At 44.6% G+C, this 13083-nt stretch overlaps 1 protein-coding gene across 1 annotated transcript in view; it reads left to right on the forward strand.

Annotated features, from left to right (window-relative positions):
• Nucleotides 1–12645, forward strand: part of L1CAM (L1 cell adhesion molecule) — a 214721-nt gene extending 202076 nt beyond the window's left edge. Inside the window, exons 26-29 of the mRNA XM_067464195.1 lie at nucleotides 2600–2728; nucleotides 7027–7099; nucleotides 8745–8756; nucleotides 10478–12645. Coding sequence (XP_067320296.1) covers nucleotides 2600–2728; nucleotides 7027–7099; nucleotides 8745–8756; nucleotides 10478–10706 — 443 coding nt within the window. The 3' untranslated portion in view covers nucleotides 10707–12645. The remainder of the gene's footprint in view (nucleotides 1–2599; nucleotides 2729–7026; nucleotides 7100–8744; nucleotides 8757–10477) is intronic.
• Nucleotides 12646–13083: the final 438 nt, after the last annotated feature.

Genomic DNA, 13083 nt, shown 5'->3' on the forward strand with positions numbered 1-13083 from the left:
GTATGCTTCTGTGAAGGTGTTTAGAGTGGCTTGTAGATCTTTTTCTGAATGTGCACAGACAACGTTGTCATCAGCATACTGGAGTTCTATAACAGATGTTGTTGTAACCTTGGTTTTGGCTTTTACTCTGCTGAGATGAAACAGCTTGCCATCTGTCCGATAGATGATTTCCACTCTGGTGGGAAGCTTCCCATCAACAAGATGAAGATAGAAAATAAAGTTGAGACAATAACACATCCCATAACAGAGTTGGACAGCTATTAGGTCAGGGCTGGGCTGCTGCCGAAGATCCAGGTGCCAAATTGCTACCTCTGGCCCCCTCTGGAATACCCAAAAAATGCAAGAAAAAAAAGCCTCAAGTATGGTTTTGGAAAATGTATTTTTTTTCATATTAAACAGTGTTTGAGACCCTTGGTTCTTCTTCAAATTTGGTTACAAAGAGAGTGGGAACCAGTGTGGTGTAGTGATCTACATCTTGCCATAGATCAAGTTTGAATTCTTGCTTGGTTATGGAAACCCCCTGGGTGCCCTCGACCAACAATATTCTCTCATCTTTAGATGAAGACAGTGGCAACCTCCCGCTGAAGAAATCCTGCCAGAAAAACACTAGAATAAGCTGGCCATAGGTGGGTGCTAGAAAAAGTGGGTGCTAGAAACAATATCATACGAAAGCTGACTGGCACAACCTGGGGATCACAATCAGACACAGTGAAGACATCTGCCCGTGCGCTATGCTACTCTGCTGCTGAGTATGCATGCCCAGTGTGGAACACATTTCACCACGCTAAAACAGTGGATGTGGCTCTTAATGAGACATGCCGCATTATCACGGGGTGTCTGCACCCTACACCACTGGAGAAATTACACTGTCTAGAAGGTATTGCACCACCTGAAATCTGCCAGGAAGTAAGCAGCCTATAGTGAAAGGACCAAGGCAGTGACATCTCCAGCACCATCCCCTGTTTGGGTATCAGCCAGCACGTCAACTACTGAAATCAAGAAATAGTTTTCTAAGATCTACAGAGACACTCGCTGGAACACCTCAGCAAGCGAGAGTCCAAAAGTGGCAGGCTCAAACCCAGAACCTTAATCAATGAGAGACTCCCCCCTGGGCACACAGAGGACTGGGCGACTTGGAAGGCGCTGAACAGACTGCGCTCTGGCACCACAAGATGCAGAGCCAACCTCAAGAAATTGAGGTTACAAAGTGGAATCCACGACATGCAAGTGTGGAGAAGAGCAAACCACTGACCACCTGCTGCAATCAACCTGAGCCCTGCCACTTGCACAATGGAGGACCTTCTTGCGGCAACACCAGGGGCACTCCAAGTGGCCAGATACTGGTCAAAGGACATTTAATCAACTACGAAGCTTGCAAACTTTGTGTTTTGTCTGTCTGTCTGTCTGTTTGTTTTGTTAAAAATGTAATACAACTGTCTGGTTGCTCCTGACAGTCTGGGAGTTCTGGATTCATCGCTGAGCCTTGAACCCCAGGTTTCAGCGGTGGTCAGGGGAGCATTCGCACAATTAAAACTTGTGCGCCAGCTACGTCCGTACCTTGGGAAGGCTGACTTGGTCACGGTAGTACACGCTTTGGTTATATCCCGCTTAGATTACTGCAATGCTCTCTACGTGGGGTTGCCTCTGAAGACTGTCCAGAAGCTGCAGGAAGTACAACGCGCGGCAGCCAGATTACTAATGGGTGCTGGGTACAGGGAGCACACCACTCCGCTGTTACTCGAACTCCACTGGCTGCCGATTAGCTTTCGAGCACAATTCAAAGTGCTGGTGTTAACCTATAAAGCCCTAAACGACTCCGGCCCTGTTTACCTCTCCGAACGTATTCTCCCCTACGAACCATCAAGACCACTAAGATCGTCTGGAGAGGCCCTGCTCTCGGTCCCACTGCCTGCACAAGCACGGCTGGTGGGGACGAGGGACAGGGCCTTCTCGATGGTGGCCCCTCGACTTTGGAACTCCCTGCCATTAGAGATCAGAACTGCCCCCTCCCTCATGATGTTCAGGAAACTAACAAAGACCTGGTTGTGGAACGCGGCATTTGACAACTGATTTAATTCTTTGCCCACATGAAAGGAGGAGGATGAATGGGATTGTGATGGTGTTGGACGATTTGGCTCTTTTAACTGGGATGATAATGTTTTAATGTGTATGGTGCTGATATTTTAATCATGTAATGAAGTGGCATTGTGTTGTTATTGTATATTCTTTGTATGTTAACACATGTGAACCGGTCCGAATCCCTCTTTGAAGGTGAGAGGGTCGATATATAAAACCTCGAAATAAATAAATGAATAATAATAATGATAAATAAAAATAACGTGAAACCAAGTAACAACTGAGATCCTTCCTATCCCTGCATTGAAACCCATGGAATGAAAGTCACACTCTCTCTGCCTCCCAGAAAGGCAAGGTCAAATCTCTGAATAACTTGCTCAGCAAGTTATAGGGTTGCCATAGGTTGGAATCAGCTTGAAGGCTGATACAACAAGGATGGAGAAGCCAGTGGAGATAGGACTGCCTTTTACTCATCACTTTACGCTTTGCTGATCTTAATTGTTGCTGTGTCCTTTCCTTCCAGTTGGCGAGAGTTACCGGAGCTTTGCTGCGGAAGGTTGGTTCGTCGGCTTTGTCAGTGCCATCGTCCTCCTGGTCCTGGTTCTGGTGCTCCTCTGCTTCATCAAGCGCAGCAAGGGCGGCAAGTACTCGGGTGAGGTGCCCCCAGCCCCACCCTAGCACCTCGCAGCAGACCCCCCGAGGGCCTCCCCCCAGGCTATCCTCACTTAGCAGTTATGTAGCGCTTTTAGTGTGCCTGGTGCCGTTCGTCCTCACAACAGTCCTGTGAGGTAGGTTGTTATCGTTCCCGGTTTACTGGAGGAGAAAGCTGAACCTGCAAGGTGGGGAGGGCACTGGTGAAGGTCAACTTGTGGAGACTCACATGTCCCAAATTTTGGTCCAATATCTGATGGGCTGGGAGACAAACATGACTGAGGTTGCCCCGTGGCTGTGCTTAAATGGGATTAGCCATCACTGCTTCCTTTAAGGCTAACTAGGAAGTGTAACTATAAAAGCTGCATTGTCTGATTGCAGTGAGCTCTGAAAATGACAACTTCCAGGGCTCCTTGCAGAGAAGCCAAGACTACTAAAACCTGGCTTACTTTTTGTTTTTGCGTTGCTGATATACCCTTATTTCAAGCTTGGAAGTAATATGTGAAAGCGCTGTCATTCCTAATTTTTTGCTTTGCGGGGAAGTAACCATGGACAGCGATTTTATTTCGGAAGCATTGCAGTGGAAACGAGGTAAAGATTTGGGGTAATATGAGTAACACTGCCCATTTTCTCTGAAGATATAATGTTGGCAGATCATACGGAGGAACGCTTTGGCTATTTAAAAAAATAAAATTTAATAATAATAATAATAATAATAATAATAATAATAATAATAAACCCTTTATTTACATGAGCCAACAATGAGATGTGGCGGCAAAAAAAGCCAATGGGATTTTGGCCTGCATCAATAGGAGCCTCGTGTCTAGATCTAGGGAAGTAATGCTACCCCTCTATTCTGCTTTGGTTAGACCACACCTGGAATATTGTGTCCAATTCTGGGCACCACAATTCAAGAGAGATATTGACAAGCTGGAATGTGTCCAGAGGAGGGCGACTAAAATGATCAAGGGTCTGGAGAACAAGCCCTATGAGGAGCGGCTTAAAGAGCTGGGCATGTTTAGCCTGAAGAAGAGAAGGCTGAGAGGAGATATGATAGCCATGTATAAATATGTGAGAGGAAGCCACAGGGAGGAGGGAGCAAGCTTGTTTTCTGCTTCCTTGGAGACTAGGATGCGGAAAAATGGCTTCAAACTACAAGAGAGGAGATTCCACCTGAACATGAGGAAGAACTTCCTGACTGTGAGAGCCGTTCAGCAGTGGAACTCTCTGCCCTGGAGTGTGGCGGAGACTCCTTCTTTGGAGGCTTTTAAACAGAGGCTGGATGGCCATCTGTCAGGGGTGATTTGAATGCAATATTCCTGCTTCTTGGCAGGGGGTTGGACTGGATGGCCCATGAGGTCTCTTCCAACTCTTTGATTCTATGATTCTATACCCCGCTAACATCTCCCGAAGGAGTCGGTGCGGCTTACAAGAGGCCAAGGCCCAACACATCAATAAAACAACAGCATAACAACTACAACAATAAATAAACTCATAAGACAAAGCAATAAACATTAAAACAATAACAGTAAACATTAAACAATAATACTACGACGCATTTAAAACTAAGGCCGGGCCAAATGTAGTGATTAAAAAATTTAAAAATGCTGAGCATGACAGGTGAAATGTATAGATTTTTGGAGATAGGTGCAGTATGTAGACAATCTTAAACTCTAATAAAGTGCATTAGGGACCTGATGCTAGGAGTTTCCTATTCTGGGAAGGCACCATTTAAATATAATATGTCTTACTATTGCAATTTTTGCTATTGAATAAAAGCGAATGGCAATGAATTAGTTGCTATTTCCGACTCTAATGTGTCAGCTTTTTTTCAATGATGATTCTCAGGTCTGCCCTTAGGAATGACTTCCTGTTCTATAATTCTCAGGGCTGGAGAATTATAGTTTTCCAAGGGCTTGAAACTAATGTGATGGAACTATTTATAGATCCCACCATTGTTTCTTATTAAAGAGAGTTTACATTAAAAAAAATACAATAAGCAGGTTCTTGTGGGTTTTTTCGGGCTATAGGGCCATGTTCTAGAGGCATTTCTCCTGACGTTTTGCCTGCATCTATGGCAAGCATCCTCAGAGGTAGTGAGGTCTGTTTCGACGTGCAGGCGAAATGTCAGGAGAAATGCCTCTAGAACATGGCCCTATAGCCCGAAAAAACCCACAAGAACCTAGTGATTCCAGCCATGAAAGCCTTCAACAATATATACAATAAGCAGTTTGTCTAGAGGTGGAGCATAAATGGATTTGGGAACTTGTTGCTCCCAAATATAGTTGGATCTACAATTCTCATTAGCCCTAGCCAGTATGGCTAGTGGTGGGGAATTTTAGTCCAATGGTGCTAAAGGGAGGCACAGTTCTCCACTCCTGCTGTAGTCCATAGGCACCATAGTAATAATAATAAGAATAATAGTAGTAATAATAATAATAATTTATAATAATAATAATTTATTATAATAATAATTTATTATAATAATAATTTATTATAATAATTTATTATAATAATAATTTATAATAATAATTTATAATAATAATCTATATATATAAAAATGTTCTGTGCATAATGAGTTCCTTAAAAACAAAAGAACCAATGAACGAAATCACACCAAATTTGGCAACAAAACGTCTCACAACACAAGGAGTGACCATCACTCAAAAATTATGATTTTGTCATTTGGGAGTTGTAGTTGCTGGGATTTATAGTTCACCTACAATCAAAGAGCATTCTGAACTCCATCAACGATGGAATTGAACCAAACTTGGCACACAGAACTCCCATGACCAACAGAAAACACTGGAAGGGTTTGGTGGGCATTGACCTTGAGTTTGGGAGTTGTAGTTCACCTACATCCAGAGAGTACTGTGGACTCAAACAATGATGGATCTGGACCAAACTTGGCACACAGAACTCCCATGACCAACAGAAAATACTGGAAGGGTTTGGTGGGCATTGGGAGTTGTAGTTCACCTACATCCAGAGAGCACTGTGGACTCAAACAATGATGGATCTGGATAAAACTTGGCACAAGCACTCAATATGCCCAAATATGAACACAGATGGAGTTTGGGGAAAATAGACCTTGACATTTGGGAGTTCTGAATGCCATGAACGACAGAATCGGGGCAAACTTCCCACACAGAACTCCCATTACCAACAGAAAATACTTAAGGCCATCCAGTCCAACTCTCTTCACCAGGGCAAGAAAATGTAATCAAAGCCCTCATAACAAAGAGCCATCCAGCCATAGATATAGATACATAGATAGATATGATTCACACACACAGATATAGTATCATAGATTTGAAAGGGGCCCCTAAAGAAGGACAATTATATGTTCCAGAATAGGCAAACCAGACAATCTCTACATCAACACTGACAAAGAAACAAGAAGAAATACTGTTTACCCAAAAGCATCAAGAAATTACATATATTAGAAACCAACACTTTCTCATTACTTTATTTTCCAGATCACTAGACTGGGCCACAGCAATGCATGGCAGGGTCAGCTAGTAATTTATAATAATAATAATTTATTTATATACTGCTCCATCTCCCCAAGGGGACTCAGAGCGGTTCCCAGGTTACATCACAAAAACATACAAAGTAAAAACAACATAACCATAAGACTAACAAACAAAATATAAGCATAAAAATTGTCACCATAACACACATATATTAAAAGTAATCCTGCCTGTTCAAGGCAATTTAAAAATTTAAAAGGCCGGGCCAAGATTTGTGCAAGCCCAAAAATTCTAGGGGGCCCGGGAATTAAGTGCAATGCTATGGCAGGCAACAATAATATTAGGTCCGGGTCTGTGGCTGTTCATTCCGGGGCCGATTAGAGGAAAGAATCTGGGTAATTAGTAGGAAGAATAAGGCCGTATTAGACAATGTGTGGGGCTGAGTTAGAACTGGTCATTTTCAAAGGCTTGTTGAAACCACCAGGTCTTCAAGCTCTTACGAATGTGTCCCTGTCATGGCTGTCTTCAGCTCTCTGAAAAACTGCTGTCCATTGTGAACACCCTGTTTTTGTCAGCACTCAACCCTTTGGATCCCATGAGCTTTTCCTCAAATACCTTTGGATCCCATGAGCTTTTCCTCAAAGGAGAGGTGTAGCCTTTCAGGATGAGAGGCTGTACAACTCCTCTTTCTTTGCCCGACATGGGCTCTCTTCTGCAGATGCCACCCCATAGGCCCTGCCTGCTCCCACTTCCCAACCCCTGCTTTGGATGGTCCCCGCTCTCCACTGCTTTCATCTCATTTCATGTATGTTCTCTTCTACTCTAGTTAAAGACAAAGAAGATACCCAGGTCGATTCGGAGGCCAGACCCATGAAGGACGAGACCTTTGGGGAGTACAGGTACAAGGCAGAGATGTGGTGATGCCTCTGTGGATGGCTGAGGGTAACATAGGCCTGGACTGGGCAAGTGAGGGTGGAAAGATGGCTTCTTCTAAAGACAAGATGACCCAGACCCTCTACTACCAATATAACTTTTCTAAATCTATACCTGCTTGTCTCTCTTGATGCTATTGGACTGCAGCTCCCAGCTTTCTTCACCGTTGGGTTGTTGTAGGTTTTTTCGGACTATATGGCCATACTCTAGAGCAGTGGTTCTCAACCTGGGGTCCCCAGATGTTTTTGGCCTACAACTCCCAGAAATCCTAACAGCTAGTAAACTGGCTGGGATTTCTGGGAGTTGTAGGCCAAAAACATCTGGGGACCCCAGGTTGAGAACTACTGCTCTAGAGGTATTTTCTCCTGATGTTTCGCCTGCATCTATGGCAAGCATCCTCAGAGGTAGTGAGGTCTGTTGGAACTAGGAAAATGGGTTTATATATCTGTGGAATGACCAGGGCAGGACAAAGAACTCTTGTCTGTTGGAGCTAGGTGTGAATGTTTCAACTAACCACCTTGATTAGCATTCACACCTAGCTCCAGCAGACAAGAGTTCTTTTTCCCACCCTGGTCATTCCACAGACATATAAATCCAATTTTTCTAGTTCCAACAGACCTCACTAACTCTGAGGATGCCTGCCATAGATGCAGGTGAACTGTCAGGAGAAAATGCCTCTAGAACATGGCCATATAGCCAGAAAAAACCTACAACAACCCAGTGATTCCAGCCATGAAAGCCTTCGACAATACATTTCTTCACCATTCACTGTGCTGGCGAATGGAAACTACAGCCCAACAATTTTTGGAGAGGAGCATATCTGGAGTAAATACACAGCCTGCACTTTACATTTGGTATATTTGATCAAAATGTCCTTTCTAGGAATTTTAGGTCTCCTAATGCAACTTGATGGTAAATTTCTGGCAGAAATTGACCATGGAGTCATGCTGGAGTAGGAGCCCTGGTGGCGCAGTGGGTTAAACCCCTGTGCCGGCAGGACTGAAGACTGACAGGTCGCAGGTTCGAATCCGGGAAGAGCATGGATGGGCTCCTTCTATCAGCTCCAGCTCTCCATGCAGGGACATTGAGAGAATTCTCCCACAAGGGTGGTAAAATATCAAAACATCTTGGCATCCCCTGGGCAACATCCTTGCAGACGGCCAATTCTCTCACGCCAGAAGCAACTTGCAGTTTCTTAAGTCGCTCCTGACACGACCAAAAAAATAAATAAATGCTGGAGTAGTCACAAAGAGCCTCTAAGAGCAGGCCGTGTGCCTATGTAAGATATTTAGGCTGTTCATGCTTCAATCTATAATAGAGGTGATCAAGAGGAAGAGTTGAAGGAGCCCATAAGCAAATAAAGGGTCAGGCAAAGCTGGGATGGATTGGCTCAGGGTTGGTCCCTAGGGTATGGCAAAGAGGTGAGATGTGCATGGAAATGAGAGGGCATGTTTAGCAGTCCTTATCCTTAATCTGTGTGCTTGTCCTCGTGCATACATTCCTGCCCTTTATCCCCTACTGACTGCCCTATCTCCCCCTACACAAATATCTGACACCAGTTCTTTGTTTCTTCTCCTCTCCCTTCCCCCCAATCTTGCTTTGCTAACACAGGTCCCTGGAGAGGTAAGAGGGAAAGGGGGCTGTGCTGGGACTGCATGTTGCCTGTGGAAGGTGGGGCTGGATAGGACCCTCACGCATCCCCTTGCTCCTCTCTCCATCACTCCATCCCTCTCAATCTCTCTCTCACAAATCACACATTTGCAGCTTTGATTGCACCAGGGCAAAATTGAGAACATTTTCACAAGACTTAAATACTATTTAAAAATAGAATGAAATTGCTAGTCATAAAATAAATACACAAATACATAAAATTTAAGGAAATGTAAAGCATTTTCCATAATGACTTAACGCAGTGCTTCTCAACCTTCCTAATACAGCGACCCCTTCATACAGTTCCTCATGTTGGGGTCAACAAAAAAACTACAAAATAATTTTAGTTGCTACTACACAACTGTAATGTTGCTATCCGAATCTGAATACTAGTGTGGTTGCAAGGGGGGGGGGGGGGTGTTGATTTTGACATTTGGGGATTTGTAGTTGCTGGGATTTATAGTTCACCAACAATCAGAGAGCATTCTAAACTCCACCAGCGATGGAATTGAACCCAACTTGGCAGACAGAATTCCCATGACCAACAGAAAATACTGGAAGGGACATTGACCATGAGTTTAGGAGTTGTAGTTCACCTACATCCAGAGAGCACCGTGGACTCAAACAATGATGGATCTGGACCAAGCTTGTCAATGTGAACACTGAGGAAAATAGTCCTTGACATTTGGGAGTTGTAGTTGCTGGGATTTATAGTTCACTTACAATCAAAGAGCATTCTGAACTCCACCAATGATGGATCTGAACCAAAAATGGCACACAGGACTCCCATGACCAACAGAAAACACTAGAAGGGTTTGGTGGGCATTGACCTTGAGTTTGGGAGTTGTAGTTCACCTACATCCAGAGAGCACCGTGGACTCAAACAATGATGGATCTGGACCAAAGTTGACACAGATACTTAATATGCCCAAATGTGAACACAGAGGGAAATAGACCTTGACATTTGGGAGTTGTAGTTGCTGGGATTTATAGTTAACCTACAATAAAAGAACCTAGTCCATGATGCATCTGCATCCAACTTGGCACACTATCTACATGGCCAATATTGAATACTGGTGGGGTTGGGGGGGGGGTGTTTTTGAATTCTGGGAGTTGTAGTTTCCCAACACCAAAAAGGAAGAGAAGGACAGGCGGAGAGATCTTCAGCCTTATCTGCCAAAGGGTTCCTAAAACCATCAGAAATACATGTTTTCTGATGGTCATTGGTGACCCCTATACCACTCAACCTGTGGGTCCCCAGATGTTTTGGTCTTCAACTCCCAAAAATCCTAACAGCTGGTTAAACTTGCTGGGATTTCTGGGAGTTGTAGGCCAAAACACCTGGGGACCCACAGGTTGAGAGCCATTGCTAAGGTTTTTCCAGATGTAGTAGTCCAGATACTCCTTGAGAAATGCAAAAGAAAGAAGCCTATGGATTCACAAAGAAGAGATATCCTGGATCCCAGGGGAAGATCTGCTTCCTCTGCTGTAATGGGCGGGCTGTCTGTCTGGCTTTGGCACACCTTTGCATGCAGTTCACATAGAGTCAGACAAACCATGCCTTCACACAATGCCTGTCTTGCATGCCACACCACAACATTGGCACCCATTGAGGACTCCTTTGTTGCCTTGTTGCCTTGCTTGACAGCCCCTTTGCCTCGTTCTCATCACTCTCCTCTCCTTGCTTCCCACAGTGATAATGAAGAGAAACCCTTCACCAGCAGCCAGCCTTCCCTGAACGGGGACATCAAGGCCCTGGGAAGTGATGATAGCTTGGCAGACTACGGAGGCAGCGTGGACGTCCAGTTCAATGAGGACGGCTCCTTCATTGGCCAGTACAGCGGTCAAAAGGGCAAAGAGGGAGGTGGCAATGACAGCTCCGGGGCCACCAGCCCCACAAACGTGGTCACTGCCCTGGAGTAAGAGTGGGGCCTTTCCCCAAAGGATGAGTCCCTGGAGGAAGAGGATTTCCCTGTGGATTATTGGGGGAGGACATAGGGACAATCCCCCTCCTCATCAAAGGGAAAGAAACAAAGATATCATCTCCCTCAAATGGTGATTGGGGAAATGCGCCCCTTTGTTTACTTGCTGGCCCTCTTTCACAAATCAAGGAGGGTCAGAACATCAGGGGATTCCCAAAACGATTCATTGAACCCCGAGCAAAGTCAGCCTCTCATTTCCACACCCTCCCCTCTCCAAATCAGTTCCTTCAGCCAAATGTTGTGTGTATGTGTGTGTGGCAGGGAAGGTGGGGCAATGACAAGGTCAAAGGGCAGGGTGGACTCATTGAGAGGCAAACAGAGCTTCTTAATGGTGGGGGCTCGGGGTTCAAAATTGCCAAAAGACCTGAGTCCCCATTCCCCATTGGTGCCCCCAAAATATTTCATATTTGTACAAGTCTACGGAGTGGGTTAGTGTTAGTTGGCGATGCCAGCTCTCATGCCCACCCTAGAAAGGGAAAAGAGACAGGGGAGTGAGTGGGACAGAAAGGGCTGGAAAGCAGAAGGTCTTTCAGAGAAGGAAACCAGGAAGCCAGAGAACAGATTGGACTAGTGAGTCAAAAGGGATGGGTTCCACTATCCACTCCTTATAGATAAAGCCAACGTTATTTATAAGGGATTGGGAAGTGTGCTCTAGCTGGACCCATTCACTCCACTCCAGTGATCTGTCTTATCCTCCTTCCAAAAGAGTTTCTGCCCCCATTTTCCAAAGCTTCCCTTTCCCAGAAAAACTTTTTAACTTGAGGACACCTCCCTGGCTTCAACCTGTCTGCTGTGCGTCCCTTCCTGCATGCCTGCCATGGAACATATCCCAGGGCCCACCTCAGTCCTTCGTGGGGCACTGGTCAGTTCGGCTGGACTTCTGTTTCCATTACCCTGTATGAACTGTATATATATATATACATCAGGAACAATCCCACTCAGCTAAAAGCTGCAGAGGGAAATCAGAACTGGTATGCAACCGGGTACATAAGGAAAGTGCCCACCGTTACTGACGGATGAAGTGTCTGAGAGAGGCCGGGGTGCCCTGAAATACTGTCTGAAAACCACTCTTAAGAGCTCTGATGCCTTCTGGTGCTGAATCCCACCTTTTCTTTCTTTCTTCGGTGCCACGTTAATTCATCTCTCTCATTTTTCCGATGACCAAACCCCACAGTTTTGTCCACTCGATGAATCCCCACCATTTCACACAAACAACCCAATCACCTCTTTTTCCCTTGACCCGCTCCCCAAACAGCAGACATGACACCCCAAGAATCCTCTGCTTCTTGAATGCATCTCACGCAGCTGCCTTGCGACACGTTCTGTCTTTCGAAAGTGGCCTCTCGTTCACTGACTCAATCCCTGCCCCATCTCCACTTTCATCCAGTGTAACCCTTTCCCGCCTCCCTCTCTCTTGCTTGTCGGGGATGAAACCAATCCTTGCTTTTTTTGCATAAAAAAGGTTTTTAAAAATCATAAGAAAAATAATAATCATGGTAAAAGTACTCCAATGTTTTGAACGACATAAAAGAATCCTTGTCTTTTCCCTGGTCTGTAAATATTTCAAACCCTTGTGCTCGAGTTTGTTTTAGGTGTCTTAGGACTGGTGTTTTGAAGTCTTCTAGTTGGTCTATTTAGGTGGCTTGGAATTAAAATAAAAACAAAACAAAAAATAAGAGGAAAAATACCACACACTTCAAAAGGTCTTTTTTCTCCTGACATGTAATGCCATCTCCCTTCCCAAAGCCTCCCTGCCCTGTGTATTCTTCTCTTTTGTCAGGTCTGTTACTATCTATCTTTCTCTCTCGATGGCTTTTTTATATATATATATGTATATATAAACAGAATTATAAAATGTTAAATAAATGCTGAAATTGGAACTTGTTTGCTGTGATGATGGGGAATTATTATTATTATTATTATTATTATTTGAAACACAAGAAGATTTATTTATTTATCGTGTCATCCGCAACCAGACCATTGTATTACATTTCTAACAGAACAAAACAAACAGATTAAAAAAACACACAAATTTTGAAAATTTGGTAGTTGATTAAATGTCCTTTGACTAGTATCTGGCCACTTGGAGTGCCTCTGGTGTTGCCGCAAGAAGGTCCTTCATTGTGCATGTGGCAGGGCTCAGGTTGCATTGCAGCAGGTGGTCAGTGGTTTGCTCTTCTCCGCACTCGCATGTCGTGGATTCAACTTTGTAGCCCCATTTCTAAAGGTTGGCTCTGTATCTCGTGGTGCCAGAGCGCAGTCTGTTCAGCGCCTTCCAAGTCGCCCAGTCTTCTGTGTGCCCAGGAGGGAGTCTCTCA

This window comes from Anolis sagrei, chromosome 2 (genome assembly GCF_037176765.1).
Source record: "Anolis sagrei isolate rAnoSag1 chromosome 2, rAnoSag1.mat, whole genome shotgun sequence".
Taxonomy (NCBI): domain Eukaryota; kingdom Metazoa; phylum Chordata; class Lepidosauria; order Squamata; family Dactyloidae; genus Anolis; species Anolis sagrei.